The 26,452-nt window shown below is 40.6% G+C and overlaps 2 protein-coding genes across 7 annotated transcripts in view; one reads left to right on the forward strand and one right to left on the reverse strand.

Annotated features, from left to right (window-relative positions):
- The window catches only part of bag1 (BAG cochaperone 1), a 28,157-nt gene extending 13,843 nt beyond the window's left edge, over positions 1–14,314 (forward strand). For both annotated transcript variants that reach the window (XM_043689979.2, XM_043689980.2), the window contains exon 8: positions 10,128–14,314. The gene's annotated coding sequence lies outside the window, so the exon portion shown is untranslated. The remainder of the gene's footprint in view (positions 1–10,127) is intronic.
- On the reverse strand, positions 4,543–22,111 carry fastkd3 (FASTK mitochondrial RNA regulator 3). Of its 5 annotated transcripts, none has more exons than XR_015757186.1 (7): positions 20,627–20,921; positions 19,069–20,539; positions 15,422–15,507; positions 11,732–11,906; positions 11,018–11,087; positions 5,031–5,140; positions 4,543–4,816 (listed from the first exon to the last, which is right to left on the reverse strand). XR_015757186.1 is itself a non-coding variant. In XM_087987156.1 (7 exons), the coding sequence occupies exons 2-7, from the start codon at positions 20,510–20,512 to the stop codon at positions 4,718–4,720; spliced, it is 1,989 nt and encodes a 662-aa protein (XP_087843282.1). In that variant the 5' UTR covers positions 20,513–20,539; positions 22,056–22,111; the 3' UTR covers positions 4,543–4,717. The 5 variants fall into 5 exon arrangements, 4 of the variants coding, with proteins under 4 accessions (XP_087843282.1, XP_043545906.2, XP_087843281.1 ...); XM_087987156.1 differs by lacking the exon at positions 20,627–20,921 and adding an exon at positions 22,056–22,111 and having other exon boundaries at positions 5,031–5,145; XM_043689971.2 differs by having other exon boundaries at positions 5,031–5,145; positions 20,659–20,918.
- Between the last annotated feature and the right edge of the window lie 4,341 nt (positions 22,112–26,452).

Genomic DNA, 26,452 nt, shown 5'->3' on the forward strand with positions numbered 1-26,452 from the left:
AAGGAACCACCCTGTCTAGATTTTACCATTTAATCTAAGAACTTTTAAATAACTCACAACCTGGTGTAAATAATGATTTAGAGAATGGAAACTTTGTAATAAAGGTAACCAATTGCTTTCCAGGACAGTAACACATTTCCTCTGATAATTACCTCCTACATTGTCACATCAGAAGGTTCTCTATTACTATAAAGATACCAGGTTGTTTTGAAACACTGCGGGTCGTAAACATTAATGCATGTAGTTGGCACTGAAATAAATGTTTTTGTATTCTAGCAGTATGTTGGACTGTTTGCATGTGGTAGTTGTTAGTCAAAAGGTATTCCTTAATAAATTACTTCATTTAATATGTCTAATTTATTTCAGATTCATTGGAGGGATCATGAATAACTATTAAAAGTGCTACTCCAAATAATTGCTGAAGCTTAACTGCTTATTCACTTTAGAGGCAATTAAATTCTACGCTATTGTAACACACCTTTGCTTTCAGTTTTGGGGCAGTTCCCATTCTTTTTAGATTCAAAGTACATGGTTCAATGAGATTAATGTGGAAAGTGACGGAATGTGGGGCAAAAGGTCAGTTTATGTTTAACACAGCTAATGATAACTACATTACAGATGTGTACACATCTTTGAAGGTTGCAGGGGAGTTTGAGACCACAAGTAATAAAGCATAAAGGATCCTGGGCTTGATAAATGAGGAAAAAGTAGACAAAAACAAATAAGTTATAATAAACCTGTATAAAACACTCGATCACCCTCAGATGGAGTACTACAATGCGACCCCCACCCCACCTTTTGCCATATCACTTTCAAATCTTCTATCTTGAGGCTGAAGATGAACAAGATACTGAATAGCTGTTTCCTGTAGCATATAAATCTCTGATTATAAAATACCATGACAGACATATAACTAATTAAAGATTAGTATAATAATGTTCATATGAATATTTCTAACATTTCAATCAATCACAAACAAATTTCCCTCTAAGCTGTGTGACTGCTCAGAGATCCACACATCCACACATGGGAGAAGGATTCACATTTTTGGATCATTGGAATCTATTTTGGGGTAGAAGTGACCTGTACAAGAAGGACGGATTGCACCTAAATTGGAAGGGGACTAATATACTGGCAGGGAAATTTGCTAGAACTGCTTGGGAGAATTTAAACTAGTAAAGTGGGGGGGTGAGACCTAGGGAGATAGTAAGGAAAGAGATTGGTCTGAGACGGGTACAGCTGAGAACAGAAGTGAGTCAAACAGTCAGGGACAAGGTAGGACTAATAAATTAAACTGCACTTATTTCAATGCAAGGGGCCTAACAGGGAAGGCAGATGAACTCAGGGCATGGTTAGGAACATGGGACTGGGATATCATAGCAATTATGGAATCATGGCTCAGGGATGGGCAGGACTGGCAGCTGAATGTTCCAGGGTACAAATGCTACAAGAAGGATAGAAAGGGAGGCAAGAGAGGAGGGAGAGTGGCATTTTTAGTAAAGGATAGCATTACAGCTATGCTGAGGGAGGATATTCCCGGAAATACATCCAGGGAAGTTATTTGGGTGGAACTGAGAAATAAGAAAGGGATGATCACATTATTGGGATTGTATTATAAACCCCCCAGTAGTCAGAGGGAAATTGAGAAACAAACTTGTAAGGAAATCTCAGCTATCTGTAAGAATAATAGGGTGGTTATGGTAGGGGATTTTAACTTTCCAAACATCAACTGGGACTGCCATAGTGTTAAAGGTTTAGATGGAGAGGAATTTCTTAAGTGTGTACAAGACAAGTTTCTGATTCAGTATGTGGATGTACCTACTAGAGAAGGTGCAAAATGTGACCTACTCTTGGGAAATAAGGCAGGGCAGGTGACTGAGGTGTCAGTTGGGGAGCACTTTGGGGCCAGCGACCATAATTCTATTCGTTTTAAAATAGTGATGAAAAAGGATAGACCAGATCTAAAAGTTGAAGTTCTAAATTGGAGAAAGGCCAATTTTGATGGTATTAGGTAAGAACTTTTGAAAGCTGATTGGAGGCAGATGTTCGCAGGTAAAGGGATGGCTGGAAAATGGGAAGCCTTCAGAAATGAGATAATAAGAATCCAGAGAAAGTATATTCCTGTCAGGGTGAAAGGGAAGGCTGGTAGGTGTAGGGAATGCTGGATGACTAAAGAAATTGAGGGTTTGGTAAAGAAAAAGGAAGCATATGTCAGGTATAGACAGGATAGATCGAGTGAATCCTTAGAAGAGTATAAAGGCAGTAGGAGTATACTTAAGAGGGAAATCAGGAGGGCAAAAAGGGGACATGAGTTAGATTTGGCAAATAAGAGTTAAGAAGAATCCATAAGTGTTTTTACGAATACATAAGGACAAAAGGGTAACTAGGGAGAGAATAGGGCCCCTCAAAGATCAGCAAGGTGGCCTTTGTGTGGAGTCGCAGAAAATGGGAGAGATACTAAATTAGTATTTTGCATCAGTATTTACTCTGGAAAAGGATATGGAAGATATAGAATGTAGGGAAATAGATGGTGACATCTTGAAAAATGTCCAGATTACAGAGGAGGAAGTGTTGGATGTCTTGAAACGGTTAAAGGTGGATAAATCCCCAGGACCTGATCAGATATACCTGAGAACTCTGTGGGAAGCTAGAGAAGTGATTCCTGGGCCTCTTGCTGAGATATTTTTATCATCGATAGTCACAGGTGAGGTGCCGGAAGACTAGAGGTTGGCAAATGTGTTGCCACTGTTTAAGAAGGGCGGGTAAGACAAGCCAGGGAACTATAGACCGGTGAGCCTGACGTCGTTGGTGGGCAAGTTGTTGGAGGGAATCCTGAGGGACACGATGTACATGTATTTGGAAAGGCAAGGACTGATTAGGGATAGTCAACATGGCTTTGTGCGTGCGAAATCATGTCTCACAAACTTGATTGAGTTTTTTGAAGAAGTAACAAAGATTGATGAGGGCAGAGCAGAAGATGTGATCTATATGGACTTCAGTAAGGCGTTCGACAAGGTTCCCCATGGGAGACTGATTAGCAAGGTTAGATCTCATGGAATACAGGGAGAACTAGCCATTTGGATACAGAACTGGCTCAAAGGTAGAAGACAGAGTGTGGTGGTGGAGAGTTGTTTTTCAGACTGGAGGCCTGTGACCAGTGGCGTGCCACAAGGATCGGTGCTGGGCCCTCTACTTTTTGTCATTTACATAAATGATTTGGATGTGAGCATAAGAGGTACAGTTAGTAAGTTTGCAGATGACACCAAAATTGGAGGTGTAGTGGACAGCGAAGAGGGTTACCTCAGATTATAACAGGATCTGGACGAGATGGGCCAATGGGCTGAGAAGAGGCAGATGGAGTTTAATTCAGATAAATGCGAGGTGCTGCATTTTGGGAAAGCAAATCTTAGCAGGACTTATACACTTAATGGTAAGGTCCTAGGGAGTGTTGCTGAACAAAGAGATCACGGAGTGCAGGTTCATAGCTCCTTGAAAGTGGAGTCACAGGTAGATAGGATAGTGAAGAAGGCATTTATTATGCTTTCCTTTATTGGTCAGAGTATTGAGTACAGGAGTTGGGAGGTCATGTTGCGGCTGTACAGGACATTGGTTAGGGCACTGTTGGAATACTGCGTGCAATTCTGGTCTCCTTCCTATCAAAAAGATGTTGTGAAACTTGAAAGGATTCAGAAAAGATTTATAAGGATGTTGCCAGGGTTGGAGGATTTGAGCTACGGGGATAGGCTGAACAGGCTGGGGCTGTTTTCCCTGGAGCGTCGGAGTCTGAGGGGTGACCTTATAGAGGTTTACAAAATTATGAGGGGCATGGATAGGATAAATAGACAAAGTCTTTTCCCTGGGGTCAGGGAGTCCAGAACTAGAAGGCATAGGTTTAGGGTGAGAGGGGAAAGATATAAAAGAGACCTAAGGGGCGACTTTTTCACGTAGAGGGTGGTACGTGTATGGAATGAGCTGCCAGAGGATGTGGTGGAGGCTGGTACAATTACAACATTTAAGAGGCATTTGGATGGGTATATGAATAGGAAGGGTTTGGAGGGATATGGACCGGGTGCTGGCAGGTGAGTCTAGATTGGGTTGGGATATCTGATCGGAATGGACGAGTTGGACCAAAGGGTCTGTTTCCATGCTGTACATCTCTATGACTCTACTGACATGTATTAGCTTCCAGTTCCAGAGTCCATTGTTGTGTGTGGACTTTGAAAGCACATGCAGTAGCAGGAAGAATTAAAAGGAATGTGAGGAACATACAAGTTCTTTCATGCATGTAGTGTAGCTAATCAGATAGGTCCAAATCTGCCATAGTGCATGCTAAAATCAATCAGCTATATTCATCTTGTGCTACTTCTAACTTACTATATTTGTCCCACTCAAAACCTTTTATTTTTTAAAGTCAAAAGATCCATGAAGTTAGGTATATTAACCTGTGGCCATAAGAATAATATACTTCAAATAAGCGCATTCAAAACTGTATTTGCGTTTTAGTTCCCTTTCTGCAAAAATGAAATGATTAAAACACATGACTAATATTATTTAAGGAGTTTATTTTTATACATTATTTTCAGTAATAGTTTTATTTACATGACTGTAATCAAGATGCTAAATAGTAGGTAAACATTGCTGTAAGGTGGCCACCAATGCAAAATGCTGGCATTGCATTGTGTAAAGTGGAAATTAACTGGCTATGTTTTAGCTTTTTTCACCAAGCAAGTCTGTAGCTGTATGGAAAGATCTTCTTGTGAAGGTATTCTACCATCTCCTTACTGTTCTGTAGCTTGTCAAATTCGTAGAATGGAATCTAGATAAAACAAATTACAGATTTTCACATTATCTTTAGTTTAATAAAAATGTATACATTTATGTGCAGACATTAATTAATTACAAGTTGTCAATATGAAAGCTTTGAAAGTTGGAATTACTGTCAAAGCAATTTATAACCATTTGTCCAAGTATATATCCTAAATACTTATTTCATGAGTAAAATACTTATAACTATCTCAAGCTGTACCCACCTGTACAACATCGTAGCCCAGCAGCCGTAGTTGCCTCTGTTTGATAGTTTCCTTACCGAGTAGATTTTGAGTATTTGCAGAGTACCTTCTCTGGTCATCAATGCAGAGTGCTACTCTGAAAAGGATAACCACAATAAATAACACAGTTGTCTAACAACAAAAAACATATACGGTGCCCGTTACATAAAACCTTCCTGTGATTATGTTTAAGGTGGATAGGGAGGGAGTTCCACAGAATGGGATTAAGTTAGTGGACATTGGGACAAAGAGTAGGATAACACATGGGCACTATTTCAGAACTGGGAATTGTAGGGTGGGACAATAACTGAAATCTTGGGTATGGTATGTGTGGCAAGCAAAGTTTACAATTTAAAAAAAAAGTTGCAGAAATTCAGGATCCGATTACAAGTGCAAATTTTATTTAAAGCTTTACTAAGACTACCCAAGCTACATAGTCGATTACTGATGAGCAATATCAACCAATTTACAAAGCTGTGGGTCATCATGTGACAGTGACTACATCTAACTTCGTGTTTTGGGACAGATTATATTAATTCAGACAGACCTTTATGAAAATTTGTCGCCCTCAAAGCATACAGCATACACACATTCCCCTTTAGAAAAATGTTACATGTTACAGTGTGACTTCATGATTTGGAAGTGCCGGTGTAGGACTGGGGTGTACAAAGTTAAAAATCACACAACGCCAGGTTATAGTTCAATAGGTTTACACTAGCTTTCAGAGTGCTGCTCCTTCACCACCTGATGAACTATAACCGTATTGTGTGATTTTTAAGTGTGATTTTAGACTTTCTAGACATACCTTCTGGCATTGTCTTTGTTGCGAGGTAAATCCGAAAGAAAAAGTTGAGAATATCACCAGAAACCTTTTCTTGCAATCCTCTACCCGACCAAAGCATTTGACTCTGCAAATTGTGGGCTTTTTGGATTGTGCTCCGAAAATTTAATGTACAAGAAATATCATAATCCTATAGTTGTTTCATAACATTGCAAATGATTTCAGTGGGAGATCTGAAACAGATACCTTCCAGATCCAGACCAGGATTAAACAAGGTACTGCAATAGCTCCCATAATATTTACGATCTCCCTTGTATTCATTATTCACCTTGTCATGATCACTTAGATGGAAGCTTTTTAACCTAAGTTGTTTCTGTACCCAAACAAAATGACCACATTAGACACACCTGATCTACAGATGGCAGATGACTGCCAAGTTGTTGCCTGCTCTGCACCAGATTTGCAAGCAACCCATGCTGTTTTCAATTCTGCTTGCCTTTGAATTTGGTTATATCACTTCTCAGCAGCCAAATATTCCATCCACTTCCAATATGTTAGAAAACACAAATGCCATCTAGTGGTGTAACCTCATTTTACACAAAGATCTCCAAATGATATCTACAGGGACAGAGGGGCAGGTCAAGAGGAACACCAAACATATACACTAACACTCAAAATACACGGGGGTGGTGGGGATTGGGAAAGATGGGGAGGCAGAAACAGGAATGCTGAGATTGACAGAGGGCGTCAGCAAGGGGATGGGAGTAACAGCTGCAAAGAAAATTTCAAACCTGACAACAAAGAAACACTCAGTTAACTAGCAGTGAAGAAATCATGAAGACCTTTACATTGAAATGAGTGAATTCAATATCAGTTAGGTGGAGGGAAATAAATATTAGATTGAAGGAGGAAAGTTAAAATATTTTAATTTAAGCTGTACATTTTTCAAATCTTTATCAAAAGGAGTGAGACTACACACAAGCGTCAGTAATTGAATAGGCAATCACTAGCGTATCACAGCTTTTAAAAAAGTCAATATCATGTCAAGTTTAGTTTGTATCCACTGTGCGCAAACAGCATCTTTACACTTTTAATGCATTTCATTTATAAGCTACAGCGTGAGATAGAATTTTTTTGGAATCAATGGAGGAGTAGTAAACTTCTAGGAACACAGGGACAAGAGTAGGTCATTCAGTCCCTCAAGCCCATTCCACCATTCACAGAGACCATAAACAATCTGTGGCCTAACTCCATACAATTCCCTTTGGCCTATATCTTTAATACTTTGGTTTAACAAAAATTCCTCTGTCAGATTTAAAATTCAACAATTGATCCAGCATCCACTGCCATTTGTGGAAGAAATTTCCAAGTCTTTATTGCCCTTTGTGCATAGAGGTGCTTACTAACATCTCTCCTGAACAGTCTCGCGCTAACTATCGGACAATACCCCTAGTTCTAGAGTTTCCACTGGTTATCTACCTTTCTTTTCCTGTTAAAATGTTTCCTGAAAACTTCGATCAGATCACCCCTTAATATACTAAATTCCAGAGAAAATAGGCCTAATTTATATAATCACTCCTCATAACTTAACCCTTGAAGTCTAGGTATATACACCTACATTGTCCTCCCTCTACGGCCTGGTGCCCACATCAGCTTTTAATACACCAAGTGGAGTCTAACCAGGGTTTTGTCTCACTGCAGCATAACTTGCGTACTCTAGACCTCAAGAAATAAAGGCCAGCATTTCATTAGCTTTCTTGATTATTTTCTGAACCTGTCTGTGCATTTTAAAGACCCAAATCTCTCTTTAAAAACATCCACGGTATTTAATTTCATAACATCTAAAAGTACCCTGATCGATCTTTTTACAGTCCAAAATAGATATCCTCACTTGTTTACACAGTTTTGCTCAGTCACTTAGCATAAAATTACAACAGGATATTGATAGACTATCTACACTGTCTACAACGCTGCCTAATTTTGTGTCATCAGCAAACTATCTGAATCTTTTTTTAAAAATTATTTGACTGGTGTCACTGGATAGGAATTTGATACCCGCCCCCAACTAATCTTGTGGTGGTCTAGCCTGAACTACTATAATCCTTGGGGTGGAGGCAGACTCACAGTGCTGTTGGGAAAGAAGTTCCAGGATCTTGAGCCAGGGAAAGAACAAGAATATAGTTCCTAGTCAGATGATGTCCACCTTGGAGAGGAACCTGCAGTTGGTAGCATTCCCATGCATCTGCTACCCTTGTCCTTTTATGTGATATAGGTTGCGGACTTGGAAGATGCTGTCGAAGCAGCTTGAGTGTGTTGCTGCAGTGTGTCTTGTGTATGGATGTTTAGTGCCAATCAAGTGTGCTACTTTGTCCTGGATAGTGTTGAGTTTCTCAAGTGTTGTTTGAGTTCTATCCTCACCTCACCGCACCTTCAAGTTCACATCCTTTGTCCATGGTTTCTTTGGTTTGGGGGGGGGGGGGAAGAGGAAGAGAGAGAGAGAGAGCAAGGCTGCACTAATGTTGTATCTGGACCTTCCCTGAAGATGTTTCCACATATATAACAGGCTAATGGTATTTCTGTTATTTATCAGCAATGTCTGGTAAATCAACTCTGCATTCTAAATCATTAACTCTGGTTCTCTTTCTTTGGACATTGATCTCGTGAATTTATTTGTTTTATTTCTAGCATTGACTTTGCTTTTAATATTAATCCAGATTTTGCATTAGTCACTCTTATGAAATTACTAACCACTTCATGATGAAAGTGAGTACTGCAGATGCTGGAGATTAGAGTCAAGAAGGGTGGTGCTGGAAAAGCACAGCAGGTCAGGTGGCATCCGAGGAGCAGGAAAACCAATATTTCGGGCAAAAGCCTGATCCCTGAAGGGCCTTTGCCCGAAATGTTGATTTTCCTGCTCTTCAGATGCTGTCTGACCTGCTGTGCTTTTGCAGCACCATTCTCTTGACTCTAACAACTTCTAGCATCTACACATGTAAAAATCCAGAACCTGCAGTTAGTGATTCTACACAGACCCCTAGTCCATACTGCAGTCTCCGCAAACCAATCAATTAAAAGTCACTGAACTGTGAGAAACATTTTATTTTACATTGTTTTCACAATGATACTAACAATCAAGCTGTCTTTTTTTTTAAAATAAGGCCTAACTGGGTTTCAATAGCATAAAATGGTAATAGTTACTGAAAAACAGACATACTACCTCTGAAAACTAGTTATATAATTGAATTATCCAGTCTCTTCACTGAACATTCTGGACAAACTTGCAAATTTCGATATTTCACCTTCTAGCTGAACCTCATGTCTGTCTCAGTTGATTGATTCACTGTCCATGTTTTAACTGAGTGGAAAAATTCAGTGCTTTTTACTCTTGATTTGCTGTGAGAATGCTTGAACATAATTTAGCTTACTTGGTGTTACATGGAAATCTCCTTGACTTGACATGAAAAGTAAATTGACATTGAGAAAAGTAAAATCCTAGTCACAAAAATCACTAGCATTTTGTAAATCAACAATGTTTAAAATTTCACCTGGATGTAGTTCAGGAAAATCAGCCACAGAGGAGATTTAACTCCTTCCTGAATTTTTTTTTGTCTATTTACATTTGAAGTTCCCATTTTCAGTGTGCAGTTCTCTCATCCAATTTATCATTTATGTACTGTGCCATTCTTTGCACACAGTCATGTGAAGAATTTGGCCTTTCATCTTCAATCTAGTTGTATCCTCAGGTATACAGTATCAGCCGTTAGGTAAAGTAGAACACAGTTATATCTGATGTCTTTAGTGAACACTTTCAGTGGATGACCAACTGCCTTCTATTTTGATTATTTTAAGATCATCTACAATTTTGAATTTGTTTATATTCTTAAAGAATTCTAATTTTTGATTACCCTCATTGAGTGGAAAACATCTTTAAACTAGAAATAAAGAGCCAGAGAAGTTAGATTATCTATTCAACACCGACTAATTTTTGTTTTTATTTTTTATTGAATAACTATTTCCCACTGGTTACCCCTTCTTCTCCTCTTAGCTGTTGTACAGTTTGTTTTATTACTATTGATTCACTTGGCATTGTCAAGTAGAGATTTGACTTGCAATTTGTGGCATGTTTAATAACACAGGTGAGAAAATAGTCCTGCATTACGTTTACATTGATATTCTAGACCAGTTAAACTTATATTAGGTTGGTTGAAATTCCCTTTAAGTGTAATATTTCCAATTTCCTTTCCCCAACTTTATTACCTTAAATCCTCATCCACTGTCCTTTTTTTATCCTTTTAAAGGTCATTTGTACCAATCATCTTCAGCAACAACCTATTGAAATGCCACTAATGCTGATGACACCATCCCCTAAAAAGCTAACTGAAAGGTGAGCTGCAATCAAAATTACAGATCATTACAGACAGTGTAATGAAAAGAAGTACACATGGAGCATTCTCTTCAAAGAAAGAACACATTTATAAAACCACTGAATGAGATCAACTGAAAACTATCTATATAATTTTGCTATGGAATACAAACCCAATACTTTTATTAGCCTATTAAATTTGGTAATTAAAGTAGCGATTCAAGCTGATGTAAATGAATAGCAACACCAGTTGCAAATGCTGGTGTAAGAATGACACTCCAACAATTTAATTCTAAATCAAGGATGAAATGCTCCAGCATTGTTAAAGAGAGAAAACCCATCTCCTGAACACCTATAGACCTAATCAAACTATTGCCATCCAGATCAGTGCATTTGATAAGCAAAGGTTACTCATAAACACTTGAGTTTTTAGTAGTTACAAATGAAGGAGTTCCTAACATTTAAACCTGCATCCATGTTCTACCAAGGCTGTAGTGTAATTCTTGTTGCACCTCAGCACAATGGCATAAATAGCCAAATAATGTGATCAGCTGGAACATTGTATCTTGGATTCAGAAAATGACACACAGACCACCACAATTGATGGAATACATTAAGCTAATAGAAGCTTGCTATATTTCTGTTTTTTTCCCAGTAAAACTCCTATCAATCATTTAGGACAAGACCGTGTCATTTTTTTCTCTGTTCTCTCCACTTGTACCCTGCTGCCATTTTACATACACTTCTACAGTGTTCTGCTATACTCTGACTGTGAAATAAATATTTCTCTGAAGGACAACAGCTTCATTAATTAAATGTTCTCACCTTCGGAATACCTCTTCGCGCTGAGAGGCAGGGAGCACATATCCTTCTTCATCCAATTTAATCTCAACATCTGAAAAAGTGCAGTGGTTTCAGGTTTTATTCAGGGGAAAAACATCTAAGCTTAATTTTGTTTTATAGAGTTGATCAATATGTTACCAAAAGACATTGTAATGCAATGGTTTAGAGTTGCATAGCATTTGGGTATATGTTGCCAAGCTCCCACACAATTATCAAAGGAGCTGAGGCTAAAAGCTGTCCCAAACAAGTTTTTTTGGGGGAGGGGCTAATCTTGACATTCTTATAATACTCTAAACTGTGTAAGTATGGTTGCAGAATATGTTAAAAAAAAAAGATAGGGAGAAAACGTCTATCAGTTGAAAAGTCAATATTACACATGTTATATATTAATAATGAAAAAAATTTAGTTCATTGCAAAACAAAATTCAGAAAAGAAAGAAAGCTGACCTTTGGGATTCCTATTTTATTCTGATATGCACCCAAAAATATTCCTTTCTCACCACTTTAGTTTCAAAACTAAATTATTATTCAAGATGCCATTTAGACAAAGACAGGGTAACAGACATTTCTCAAATATTTTTGTATGCTGTCTCCTTTATAATTGCTGGATATATAGAAAATCATACTGCACAAACATACCATTAATAGTCAATGATGTACATCCAGATCACATTAAAAATTAATGAGTGCTTATACCTAATGTATAGCCATATGGTGTCAGCAAACGGGAGGCAAAGTAATTCCTTGCTCCGAGAAGATCAATCAGGGCATTCTTAACTTTGTTGTAGAGATGATCATCCACAAGGCTTTCCACTGAACGCCCTGGTGTAATGAAAGATTTCACTCGATACTTTGAAGGAAGGCTGGGACCCTGTTGAGAAAAATATTTTTTTATGTCAAAGGTGTGCCTGTTTCATACATTAAGTTTCGGGTTACATAAACTGAGGACTATCTAATTCCCAGGACACAATCGCTTTGTGTTATCAATTTGGAAAGAAAGGCGTAAATTATAAATTATCTACATTCCAAAGTGCTTCACAGCCAATTTGGTACTTGATATGGATTTTCTGAAATGTAGATGGGAGTTACTTATTGAAACCCAGCAGAATCCCCATTATATCAGCCCATCAAGATACTGCCTGTGAATTTGAAGATTCTGTTGGACAATCCCCCTATGTTTGGAATCCATGGAAGATATAAATTTTAATCACAAAATTAAGATGGTTCTGCTGAAGTTAAGTAAATAGACAGGAAAAGTTAGGGCTATTAAATGTCTTGTTTAACTAAAGCCACAACTTACTTCATACACTCAAATATACATCTCCTAAATCCAGTACCATCCCAGACCATGACCTGACACCCCCTAACTGCTCTGGACACCTTCTTCAGATTCAAAAATAGCTCCCCACCAATTAAATCAGCAATCTCCCTCCCCCCTCACACCCATACCGACATACTGTAAACACTCAATTACTAACCCTACCTACCGGGCACCCTAACTCCACACTTACCTTACATACTCGCCCTTTGACAGCAGCCATGAAAAAGTGTGTGGTGCTGGACCTTTAAGTTACAGAACTCGGCAACAGTCTTCTGTGAGAAAAGCAGGGTGGTTTGCCTTTCTCTGACTGTTTTATGCTACATGGGATGTGTGAGAACAGAAATTCAGCACAGCATTTCTGAAGAAGACCTAACTGGCATCTACTCTCTGAAATCCTAAGCTTTTTCATTTTGTAAAATTAGGAGTGGAGTGACAATATGTTCGAGATTACCACTCCTCAGAAAGTCTGGCCCACAGTCATTGTTCTAACAAAGGAAATGCAATAACTAATTTACACACAGCAAGGTCCCACAAATATTAACAAGTAATAAAGACCTGAGTTTTCTGTTGTTTCAAGATGCTTAATGGTTAGAACATAGGGGACAATTTCCTTGCTTCTCTTTGAAACAAGGAGACACTGCCTGAAATTTTTACATCCACCTGAAAAGGCAGATGGGACCTCGTGGAGTATTCTGTGTAGTTCTGATCATATTATCTGAAAAGAACATAGAGGCATGGGAGGAGGTGCAGAAAACACTTGAAAGTAATATTTTAGATGTGAGATAACAGCTTGGGGAAAGGGTAAACATTGATTTTTTTTCTCTCCTGAAAAGTTACAGCTGAGGGACAACTTAATAGTTTTTTTAAAAAAATCAGGGTTTTCTAGATTAGGTATAGACACAATGTTTTCACTTTTGAGGAAGAACTAAAACTAGAGACCATCGATACTAAATAAAGTTACCAAAAAGTCAAATGCGGAATTCAAAAGAAACATTGTTACCCAGAAATTGTTGGGAATATAGAACTTGATCCTCCAGGGAAGCAAAGAATATCGTTGCACTCAGAATTGAGCTAACAAGTGGCAAGTACCAGGCAATAACCATCTCCAGTGAAGGAATCTAACCATTGCTCCTGATGTTCAATTGCATGACCATTCTTAAATCCCCACTTTCACAGTTGACCTCCTGGCTTCTCAATACTTGTCAACAATCTAAAAGGCATAAGTTAGGAGTATGATGGAACACTCTCCACTTGCCTGGATGGTGCATTTCCAACAACACTCAACAACCTTCACACCATCCAGGATAAAGCAGCCTGCTTAATTGGCACCCTACCCACCATCTTTAACATTAACTCCTTTCACCATTGACAAAGTGCACTACAGGTACTTGCAGGTTTCCTCCAAACCCATACAATCTCGACTTGGAATGCTATTCCTCACAAGCAGTAATTGTTTAATGCAACTGAGAAAGATTTTAGAGGAGGCTAGCTGTTTCATAAAAGCTGATATTGAGCTAGCAATTAGATGCTTAGGAGCACTGTTGGGACAAGAGATTGAACTACAAAGACATCAGTAATCATTTAGACAGTCCAAGTCCAAGAGAAGCTTTAAGGACATTCTAAGGTTAGACTTTTGAAAGTCAAGAATTGGAATTCCTTGCAAAAGAGACAGAGTTTTAGTGGGATTTAGTGATCCACAGTTCACTAACATCTGAGCTGGATTTATCTTAACTGCATTGGCCATTCAAAGTCTAGTCTGTGGGATATTTGAACACAATTTGTCTGCTAACTCAAACTTACCTTATGTTAATCCTGAATAATAAAGTTTAAGTTGTATATACCGATATATTGTTTAGAACCATCAATTTACCAGTTTATTATACTTATTTAATCATTATTGTTTGTGTTGGTTTTGGTTAAATTATATAATAAAGATTTTATTTGTCACATCAATTCAACCCTGAGATCCTGTCACTTATTTTCTTATCCTTGGTTCCATTATTCTTTAAAACATTATGGTCTATCAAGCTAGATCCTAATAAAGATCCAGCTTTTTCAGTATTCTCATAACTGGGATCATAACATGAGATAAGAAACAACTCATACTCTGGTGTCTCACTCCTACAGATGGTAAATTACATTTAGAGGTTTTAAATATTTTGTCTTCTTACTTTTCCTTTATTGGAAAATTCATTTCCCTTCTCTTTCTCAATCCAATCTTTTCTGCCCTCTTTTTAATCTCTATTTAATTTGACTATCATTCACTCTAGTTATTTCTCCATTGTCGTTGTTACATTCTCTTCCCTCAAATTTAATTCGTCTTGGAAGTAAACGGTTATATACATTGTTCATCAAAATCTAAAATACCTCTTTGATCTCAGTACACCTATCAACTCAGACAACTAACAATTTGCAGGAAATCAAACTCAAGCAAGATGTCCTGGTTCAGAAAATTCCAATGCAACACCATTGTATAGTTCAGCAGAAGGCCATTACTTCTCCCAGAAATGGTCTGACTGAACCAAAGTTTTGACGTCTATATTACAACTTTAAATCAGAAACCTAACAGTGTCCATGTGCCCTGGTGTATTTAATATCCTCCCTCTGATTCACTCAAAGCCTAAAGTTGATTCACCATATCACAGAATCATAGACCATTTGAATGCTGCAGAAAAATCCATCATCAAATGAGCATTATTACCTACTGGCAATTGCCTGTTTGTTCACCATACCCATGCACATTGATTACTTGGATAGAAATATTCAAGAGTCGAAAAAGTGTGGCGCTGGAAAAGCCTCCCGAATGCTTCAATTGAACCTGCTTCCACATTTCCTGGCTGTGAATTCCAGACCCAAACCACTCATTCTGTGAGAATGTTTTTATTGCATCATATATGTTCCTTTTCCAAATAACTTCAAATCTGTACCGTCTAGTCTGTGATCCCTTAGTGAGCAGGAGTAGTTTCTCCCCATCTACTTTACGTATTTAAAAACCTTAACCATGTGCAGTATAGAGGAAACATAATCTGTAAAGAGACAAAGTGAATAGTTAAAAAACTTCATACCTCATAGGTTCGGCACTCCAGTTTCATAGTCATGAAGAGCTGAGTCAACTGGGCAAGGACAAACTTGTCAAAACCTGTTCCTTCTGCTATTAGAATATAGGGACAAAATATGAAAAATAAAATGTATGATGCTAACTGGAGCTAGGGATCACCACCAGCACCACTTTTTAATACCGAAAGAACCTTACAACCATGTACCAATTTAAGACAGTTGGCTTATCGGAGAAGGAAGAGAAACGTTGCGTTTGCTGTTTTCTACTGGACTTGTGTTAATATGCATTGCCCGTGCAAGGATTTTAACTGAAAACAAAATCTGAATCATTAGTCAAGTTTTGGTTCAAACATGAAGTATGAAGAGTTGGGTGATATTCTGGAGACTTGCTTATGTTCATAAGACCATATCAGAATATGAATGAGGCCTAAGCAGAGGGAGAAATAAAATGATGTTTTGATTTGGAAAGCTCTTCATGCCAATCCTGCTCTTACAGAAAGAGGCTGGTAGTTGCTTGTTAAGTCCATGCTACAGACATAATGAATTACTAATGATTAGATATTGGGAAGATGTAGAGAAGGTCATTAGGACAGAGAAAAATGTGAAGGCTACCTGTACCTTGATTGCGAGAGGCAGAAAGAGAGTGAGAAGCTGTTTGGTGGACAAAGTCACATTCAAGAACAGAGAGTGAAAGCAGGGTGGTGCTGAAAGGGCAGTAAGAGACTCAAATGCAGCTTTAAAGAAATTACTGGCAGTTTAATCGAGACACAAGTAACTGTGTTGCCTGCCACAATAATCACAGAGTTAATATAGCTTAAGCAGTGACTATGGGTGTCAGTAATGGAGGAAGTGAATGTTTGAGATTGTGGGTGCAATGCTAATCAACCAGACTGTTCTGTTCTTGAATGTTCAAACAGTGCTGAACAACTATCACAGACAAATTGTTGCTATGGACAAAATAAAACAGTAAAGTTAGCAAAGAAAACTGCTAAATCAATTCATGAATGGTTGTTACCCAATCAGGAAAGATTGATCCTTGAAGAGACTGGGTCTCCTTTCCCTAGATAAGAGTAAGTAAAAGGAGACCGACTGAGGGCATGAAGGGTTTAATATGGGAGATGTACAGAGAATGTTTCTATTGGCTGTGAGACTAGTTCTAAGAGGACAGTGACTAAAATCCAAAAAGGAATTTAGGAGACACCTCTTTACCCAGAGAATCATTAGAATCTGTTGAGATAAATCACACAACAAGCTTAGAGGCAAAACTGGAAGGAGGGAAAATGAATAAAATGATGTATCGATGGGAGACAGATCAAAAGGAGTGGGAGGCAATTTTTAGGGCACATAAGCAGCAGCATTGACTTACTGGGCCAACAGCTTGTTTCTGGGCTGTCCATTTAATGTATGCATGGGGAAGAATACTCAAGCTCCTTTACATTTCTTCCTCTCTTGCTGAATCATTAACTACTCGCTGGGCTATAGTTTCACAGATGCTCTCTTAACTATCATTTATATGCAAGCCTAAGGAGCAAATCTTAGTCTATTAAACAATTGTACGATCACTGTCTTTTCTAATGTTCAAATCAGACATCCATAAAACAAATTCTGTCCCTCACCTCACCACCCCACTACTCAAGGGTCTATCGAGGAAACTATCCAGGAATGTGGAAATTGCCCCAGTATGCTCTATCCACAAACTCCAACCTGGCCAATTACTGTCCAACCATTTTGTTTCAACCGTTAACAAGTGATGGAAGCTGTCATCAATAGTGCTATTAAGCTGCACTTACTCAATAATATCCTGCTCACTGGTACTCTTATGGGGATCTGCTAGGCCATTCAGTTGCGGACTTAATTACAGACTTGATCTGAACGTGGACAAAAGCACTGAACTCAAGAGGAAAAGCGAGGGTGGCTGTCCTTGATATCAAGACAGCATTTGACTGAGCATGGCATCAAGAAGCCCTAGCAAAACTAGAGTCAATGAGAATCAAGGAGAAAACTCTCCAGAGATTGGAATCAAACCCAGCACAATGATAGGTAGTTGGAGCTGTCAGGGGCCAATCAATTCAGCCTCATCTCCTAATAGTCCATATATCACTAAGCAGTTTGCTAGAGAAACACCATATAACAACGTATGTCTCTTGTTGGTTTATGAGGACTCAGTAAGACTCAACTCCACATCTTCCTTCTATGTCTTTTAAGAGCTTTAAACTGAATCCCCAGGCCCTCGAAATGCTGTGGATTGGTTATTTCCCATTGTGAAGTGTTTCATTTCCAATGCATACCACTACCGGTTAGTGTGTAGTATCTAACAAATACTGGCTCTGATAATAAAAAACACAGAAAAAGTGCAATAAAGTTATGTTAAAAAATGATCTATTGTTTTGATGTTTATGGTGTCACCTGAATCTGATAGGTAGATATGGCAACATAATCACTTATAAGAATTTGTGTTCTCTATGAACTTATTATTTCCTGACTCAAAACGGCAACTAATTATTATCAATCTACATGAAACAAACTGTATCAATGTGCTGTTAATTCGTAAAGAAAGTTTTGTGAACCTCCATTGCTAGCTCCTCTTTCTCCAGGAATGGAGAAGTGTACCTCCAACAAGCATATGGAGACTGCTACATTGTTGTGGTTCTGTTCGCCGAGCTGGAAGTTTTTGTTGCAAACGTTTCGTCCCCTGGCTAGGCGACATCATCAGTGCTTGGGAGCCTCCTGCGAAGCGCTTCTTTGATGTTTCCTCCAGTGTTTATAGTGGTCTGTCCCTGCCGCTTCCGGTTGTCAGTTTCAGCTGTCCGCTGTAGTGGTTGGTATATTGGGTCCAGGTCGATGTGTTTGTTGATGGAGTTTGTGGATGAATGTCTAGAGGCATGGCATTCATCCACAAACTCCATCAACAAACACATCGACCTGGACCCAATATACCAACCACTACAGCGGACAGCTGAAACTGACAACCGGAAGCGGCAGGGACAGAGCACTATAAACACGGGAGGAAACATCAAAGAAGCGCTTCGCAGGAGGCTCCCAAGCATTGATGATGTCGCCTAGCCAGGGGACGAAACGTTTGCAACAAAAACTTCCAGCTCGGCGAACAGAACCACAACAACGAGCACCCGAGCTACAAATCTTCGTGCAAACTTTGAACTGCTACATTAAAACTCAACCAGCAAATGCATTTCAATAAGTGATGCAGGACTAATTTAATCATACCAGGAAAAACAGAATGAATAGATTAAGTGAATTTGAATAGAGTGGAGTCAGAAGCAGATACATTACAGGGTGAGGGGTGGGGGGCACAGTATTCATTAGAAGATATTTTGGTCAGTATGAAATTACTGTACTGTATCAGCTCAAAGCCCATTGCACATTTATGTTGTTACATCTAAGAAAAACATTAAAAAGAAAAATCCAATTAAACAACTGAATACTGAGTGTTGGAGCCAATTTGAATGTGATTCAATATCTAATAAGTTCAAAGTATCACAGCCCAAAATCCAAACAAATTGTAACTTTAAATTTTAAAAACTCTGAGTTAAGTTACTATTTTCCAATGAAATCAATTATGAAAAGAGCAGTTGCTTCCACATTACAAGAATGGTATACACAGGATGAGAACCGGCATAATTCGAGATGAGCTCACCTTCCAGCTGCTGCAGAAAGTATGGACTAAAGATTTTGGCTACAAAATTCACAGGAAAGCGTCCTATTAATATACAGGAGTGAAGAAGGTTCAACAAAGTACGTGGCTGAAATTGTGAAAATCGTCCTCTTAATAAGTTTTCAATCTTTCGGAAGAGCTGGCCAGCATTTGGTGGCAGATAATTCAACTTGCCAAACGGCATAATTTGTAAGGCAATTTCTTCAGTTGTAAAATTATCTGAATTGTAAACAAAACTCTCAGCGACTGCATCAAATATGGGAAGTGACAGGATTCGCCGTTGGCTGCAGTATTGCATCACTTTACTGATTGCCTCTGGTTTTAAGACAAAGGCTTTTTTGGGGACATTTTGCTCCAAAGTGTCAACAAAAAATCTGTCACTGTGTCCAAAGTACATGAGAGCATTCAGTACCACAATGAGCTCCTGGTCTGAGAATTGAGGAACATGTCTCACTGAATGTTTGCATAGATTAATCACCAAAGGAAGTGCTTGGGTTTGTTTAAGGACAACCATTGCTTTCAGGATGTCATTTTTGGCTTTACGACTCAATTTGGAAACTAAATGAACGGTATGGGTATTCATTTTGTTCAGCAACTGCTGATAATTTCCTCCTTCTCCCATACTAGCCTCCAGCAAATTATAAACCATTACTATCTCTTCAGATGTCCAATTAACAATTTTCATTCTTTGAATTTCATCCATTACTTGCTTAAACATTCTATACCCCGGGCCTTCCAAGTCCAGCAAGGCCTTGCCCAGCAAACACAAGTCTTTAATGGACATCTGTCTGTTATTAAGCCGCATCTGACATTCTGACACCAGTCGCACCATGAGCGTGCTCTGTGGGTCCACATACAGTTGAACGTAAGCATACAGAGCAGTCACCAGTGCTGCACTGCTGAGCCTCAAAGACTCGTGCTCGAACTGGAAGCACAATGCCTTGAAAGCTTCATTCTCCAGTAGGTCCGCAGGGCTTTTCAGACTACTCCCATCTCTTTCAATCTGCGATATTTTAAGCAATGCAGCAGCAGCCATTGTATCCGTAAATGCACCTGAAGAGTTCAGAAGTTTAAAGATGTGCTTCGCAGTTTTATAGTTGTTCAAATGTTTCAAAAACTCCTGCTCATTGGAGGATCCATTCTGCTTGTTGTCCAAATTAAGGTTCTCCCCAGCATCCCCATGGAGACACTCTGTTCCCAAGGTGTCACAAGGCTGGTCTCTGACCAGGTTGTGGTATCCTTTATGTGGAATCTGATGATACCATGCCTTTAGAGGTCCTACTGACAAAGTCTTGTTATATTGTGGATACAGAATTTTGTTAAGGCTTTTGCAGGAACACAGCTGTCGCTTCACGATTTGTAAAACATTGTATGTCTGTAAGTCCGACGAAAGAAAATGAAACACTCTTAGAAGATTTAATGCCATAGCAGCTTCAGCAACGTTACTCGTCGCCTGTCAGAAAAAGACACAAGGTCAGGGATAGCTATAAGTTCCCATTATAGTGAACTATTAATTTTAAAAGCGAAAACTGTAAATTACATTCAGCACTTGCAACAAAAGGTGAAACATACTGCAAACATTTTAAATCTTTCCCACAACCAAGGCTTTTCCAATGAATAGACAAATGTCACAAACGAGAACACTTCCTCACATTGACCTTTTGTAAAATACCCAGTAACCACTATTTATTGGGGGTTAAATCTGACAAACACAGGGCCCCGATGGCTGGCCACTGAGGAATTAGCTGCTTGTGTCTCCCCCTTTTACCTGGCTCAGCCCAGAAAAGGCGCGGCGCTGGGCTGGGGGGGGTCTCCAGGCGGAGTGTCGGGGCCAGATCACCCTCCTGCCCCAGAAAGTGGCAGTGCCTCCCCTCCTGCCCCAGAGAGTGGCAGTGCCCCCCTTCTGCCCCAGAGAGTGGCAGTGCCCCCCTCCTGCCCCAGAGAGTGGCAGTGCCCCCCCTCCTTCCCCAGAGTGGCAGTGCCCCCCTCCTGCCCCAGAGAGTGGCAGTGCCCCCCTCCTGCCCCATAGAGTGGCAGTGACCCCCTCCTGCCCCAGAGTGGCAATGCCCCCCCTCCTGCCCCAGAGAGTGGCAGTGCCCCCCTCCTGCCCCAGAGAGTGGCAGTGCCCCTCTCCTGCCCCAGAGAGTGGCAGTGCCCCCCCTCCTGCCCCAGAGTGGCAGTGCCCCCCCTCCTGCCCCAGAGAGTGGCAGTGACCCCCTCCTGCCCCAGAGTGGCAGTGCCCCTCTCCTGCCCCAGAGAGTGGCAGTGCCCCCTCTCCTGCCCCAGAGAGTGGCAGTGCCCCCCTCTCCTGCCCCAGAGAGTGGCAGTGCCCCCTTCCTGCCCCAGAGAGTGGCAGTGTCCCCCCTCCTGCCCCAGAGTGGTAGTGCCCCCCCTCCTGCCCCAGAGAGTGGTAGTGCCCCCTCCTGCCCCAGAGAGTGGTAGTGCCCCCCTCCTGCCCCAGAGAGTGGTAGTGCCCCCCTCCTGCCCCAGAGAGTGGCAGTGCCCCCCTCCTGCTCCAGAGAGTGGCAGTGCCCCCCCTCCTGCCCCAGAGAGTGGCAGTGCCCCCTCTCCTGCCCCAGAGAGTGGTAGTGCCCCCCCTCCTGCCCCAGAGAGTGGCAGTGCCCCCCTCTCCTGCCCCAGAGAGTGGCAGTGCCCCCCTCTCCTGCCCCAGAGAGTGGTAGTGCCCCCCCTCCTGCCCCAGAGAGTGGTAGTGCCCCCCCTCCTGCCCCAGAGAGTGGCAGTGCCCCCCTCCTGCTCCAGAGAGTGGTAGTGCCCCCCCTCATGCCCCAGAGAATGGCAGTGCCCCCCCTCCTGCCCCAGAGAGTGGCAGTGCCCCCCTCTCCTGCCCCAGAGAGTGGCAGTGCCCCCCTCTCCTGCCCCAGAGAGTGGCAGTGCCCCCTCTCCCCCCAGACACACCGGAGCCTGGACTTCAGGCCGCTCCTCCCTATAACCTCCATCCACTCACTCACTCTCTCTCTCCACCTTCGTTTCTTCCTCTGTCTACCCCCTTCTCGCTCTTCTGTCTCCCTTTCCGCTCCTTTCTCTCTCTCTCTCCCCCTTCCTTCCTTCTTTCTTTCTCTCTCTCTCTCCTTTCTCATTCCCTCTCTCACCGTTCCATGTGCAGGAAGTCCTCTGTGGGTCAGGGCGGGCCGACTGCGCACTTTCCCGGAGTTACTGCAAGTTGGTTCTGTGAAGGGCCTTTGGTTCTTGGCAGTAACCACATTGTCAGAATAATCAGATGGGCTTCTCTTAACACTCACGCCGTTATCATGTTTTTACAGTTCCCATGTATGAGGGATTTGTATTTGCATTGTTAAATTCATGTCACTTAAGTCAAAGTATGATAACAGCAGAGCTTTAATATTCCTGCCAGGAGCTGTGGACCAAGACCAATGTAAGGATATTGTGGGTTCTCCTACTTTTGATAAGAGCATTAAATTAATTTGGCATGGGTTGTGGAGAAAATGAAGAGAATGCCTCAGAAGCTAGCCCTCCTATTTGCTAACAACTTCAATGCCTTACAGAATGTGGTGGTGAGATGTCCTTGATCTGCTGCAGAATATAGGGTGGTAGGCACACACACAATACTGTTAGGAAGGGAGGTCTAGGGGGGATTTTGACCCATCAGTCTACTCTTGATCATTAATAAAGTGATGGAAGGAGTCATTGATGTGCAATCAAGCAGTACCTATCAGTAATAATCTGCTCACTGATGCCCAGTTTGGGTTTTGCCATGGCTACTCAGGTCCTGAGCTCATTACAGCCTTAGTTGAAATATGGTTAAAAGAGCTGAATTTCAGAGATGAGGTGGAAATGCCTGGCCTTGACATCAAGGGCATCATTTGACCAAGGAGCGTTAGCAAAACTTGGGTCAATGGAATCAGGAGAAAGAGTCATACCCCAGCACAAAGGAAGATGTTTATTGGAGGTCAGTCATCTCAGGGCTCGGACATCGTTGCAGGAGTTCCTCAGGGGAGTGTCCAAGGCCCAACCATCTTCAGTTGCTTCATCAATGACTGTGCCTTCAAGATTAGAAGTGAAGATGATTGCTAATGATTACAAAATGTTAAGTACATTTGTGACTCCTTAGATACTGAAATAGTCATTACCAATGGAAGCAAGATCTGGACAATATCCAAGTTTCTGCTGGTAAATGGCAAGTAACATTTGCATAACTCAAGTGCCAGGAACAACCATCCTAAAAAAGAGAAAATTTAACCATTAGCCTTTGACATTTAATGGCATTACTGCTGCCAAATCTCTACTGTAAAATATTAGGATGATCACTTTGGTAAGTTACTGGTCAGGCGGAACTTGGTACTGCAGATGCTGGAGCCTGATGAAGGGCTTTTGCCCGAAACGTTGATTTTCCTGCTCCTCAGTTGCTGCCTGACCTGCTGTGCTTTTCCAGCACCACACTAATTTCGACTCTCAGTTACTGGTCAGCAGCCATGGAATAATACTAGTTTCTGTCTTCATGAGAAGAATGTAACAAGTTTCAAAGATAGCTAACCAAAGAAACATGTGTACCTGAAAAGTCATAACAATCAGCAATGGGAGTTTCAAATCACAAACCACGAATTGCCTTTCGCCAGTTTTATTAAAGATAAGGGTATATCTAGTTTAAGGTTCTAGTCAGAAATTCATGTGACTCTGGTCAGCTATGATAAGTAAACCCAGATCACACATTTATGCGCTGAGCTGATAAAAACATATCTAAAAGCACAACCATTTTAAAAGGACATCGTGTTCAAGTTCTTACTTTACCGGATCATAGTTTGGTGTTTGCTAGATGTGAATTATTTATGCAAAAATATATTAACAACAATGCATTATGTTAGAATTGTAAGTAGCTCATTTTTGAAATTTTATTTACAATATCATGAATCAAAGAAGAACAGAAAATGAAATAATATGGATCTATATATACAATTATCTTTTATAAAGATCCTTACAATCCCATGGCAGTGAAATTAGTAAATTAAACACTATAGAAAGTTATCCATTTAAACACAATAGAGCAGATACTTAACAGTTAAGGATAATTTCAATCATGAGATTTATATCCTTGCTTTGCCAGTCAACACCTTCAGGCCATAAAGGGAAGATTTTAAAATACTAAATTTGAATTGGTGAATTGTTCTTATAAGTGATTTACATATTTGTAACATTTTGTTTTATATTCCTTTTTTTGTCTGTTTATTCAATCTCTTCACTATCACTCTACATTTTTCTGATGTAAGTACTTTCATAGCAATTTTCTATTTCCTTCTCAGTTATTCCTCTGTTTGTCTATCCTTAAATTTACTTAATAAAGGAGATAGGCTATTGGTCTCATCCTTCACCAAGGATCCAGATGTTCAATTACCTCCTTGCATTGCAATCAGCTTGACTTTGCTATAGAGATGGAAATGTGTTGCTGGAGAAGCGCAGCAGGTCTTTGCTATAGTTAATTCCAAAGAACGAAGGCAAAGAGTATGCTGCCCCGCTGTGATGTGGTTAGGGGCTGAGTGACCTGGCAAAATCCAAATTGAATTTCTGAAGAAGAGTCACGGTGGAGTCAAAGTATTAACTCTTTTCTCCATCCATAAAGCGCCAGAGACCCGGGTTCAATTCCCGCCTCAGGCGACTCTCTGTGTGGAGTTTGCACATTCTCCCCGTGTCTGCGTGGGTATCCTCCGGATGCACCGGTTTCCTCCCACAATCCAAAAAAATGGGCAGGTTAGGTGAATTGGCCATGCTAAATTGCCCGTAGTGTTAGGTGAAGGGGTAAATGTAGGGGAATGGGTCTGGGTGGGTTGCGCTTCAGCGGGTCAGTGTGGACTTGTTGGGCTGAAGGGTCTGTTTCCACACTGTAAGTAATCTAATCTAATCTAATCTAATCATAAATGCTGCCCAACCAGCTGATTTTATCCAACACTGTTTCTATTTAAAATTTCCAACATCTTAACAATACTTTTATTGAAGTGTATTTCCCTATGTTCATTACTTTGTCTTTATGTAAAATTTTGTATGCCATAGTCCATACCCATACTTGTCTTACTTACCGGTTTGTCTAATCTGGCTACATTGAGTTGCAGCTCCATAATTCCACAGCCCAATTTAGTTACTTAATGCAAGAAAAATCAAATGACTTAAATGAGTGATATTATCAAGTCAGACAGAGGTCAGAAGTCACTCAATACTAGGTTATAGTCTAACAGGTAAATTTGGAATCACAAACTTTCTAAGAACTGCCCTGTTGTCAGGTGATGAAGAGGCAGCACTTGAAAAGCTTGTGATTCCAAATAAACCTGTTGGATTATAACCTGGTGTTGTGGGACCTCTGACCTTTTCCACCCCAATCCAACACCAGCATCTCCACATCAAGTCAGATAGAAAATTGGCAAATGGGGTCTTGTGGTGCAGTCAGTGGTGTCCCTATCTCTGCGCCAGAATGGGGAGGTGTTGGCTTTAGACCAAGATGACAAAGTCAGACGTCACAGGGCACCAGGTTATAATCCAGCAAGTTTATTTGAAATCACAAGCTTTCTCAGCACAAGCCCACTCACCCGACAAAGGAACAGGGCTCCAAAAGCTTGGGATTTCCAAATAAACCTGTAGGACGACAACCTGGTGTCACCTGACTTCTGACTCTCGGCCAAAAGTTCTGGGGTCAAGACCCGCTTGCCTCAGAGGTGTGTCATAACATGCCTGAACAGGTTGATTGAAAATAACAAACATTGGTGGCCAAGTTGCCCGAAAGTAAAATTTATTTTAGTACTCTTTGGAGATCTCCTTTGTGATAGATTGAATAGGGCTGAGCAAAAGTGAGGACTGCAGATGCTGGAGATTAGAGTTGAGCGTGTGTGGTGCTGGAAAAAGCACAGCAGGTCAGGCAGCATCTGAGGAGCAGGAGAATCGACGTTTCGGGCAAATGCCCTTCATCAGGAAGGATGAAAGGCTGATGAAGGTCTTTTGCCCAAAACGTCGCTTCTCCTGCTCCTGAGATGCTTTTCCAGCACCACACTCTCGAATAGGGCTGAGGTTCTGTCAGAGCAGGAGCGCGGTTATTGGACATCTGGAAGGATGAGACCAATAGTTTATCTCTTTAATTAAGTAAATTTAAGGATAGACAAACAGAGGAGCAAGTGAGAAGGAAACAGAAAATTATTATCAAAGTCCTTTGTTGGTCAGAGTATTGAGTACAGGAGTTGAGCGGTCATGTTGCGGCTGTACAGGACATTGGTTAGGCCACTATTGGAATATTGCGTGCAATTCTGGTCTCCTTCCTATTGGAAAGATGTTGTGAAACTTGAAAGGGTTCAGAAAAGATTTACAAGGATGTTGCCAGGGTTGGAGGATCTGAGCTACAGGGAGAGGCTGA

This window comes from Chiloscyllium plagiosum, unplaced genomic scaffold (assembly GCF_037043375.1).
Source record: "Chiloscyllium plagiosum isolate Xiang-an unplaced genomic scaffold, Cpla_swu_hap1 HiC_scaffold_5, whole genome shotgun sequence".
In the NCBI taxonomy this organism is placed as follows: domain Eukaryota; kingdom Metazoa; phylum Chordata; class Chondrichthyes; order Orectolobiformes; family Hemiscylliidae; genus Chiloscyllium; species Chiloscyllium plagiosum.

Coding starts and splice junctions, on each gene's coding strand:
- fastkd3 (XM_043689973.2), bottom strand. CDS start 20,656: ATGTTTCACCTTTTGTTGCAAGTGCTGAAT. Junction 15,508..19,068: donor CTTTCTGCAGCAGCTGGAAG/GTGAGCTCATCT, acceptor ATATTCTAATAG/CAGAAGGAACAGGTTTTGAC. Junction 4,817..5,030: donor TGGGCTACGATGTTGTACAG/GTGGGTACAGCT, acceptor TGTTTTATCTAG/ATTCCATTCTACGAATTTGA.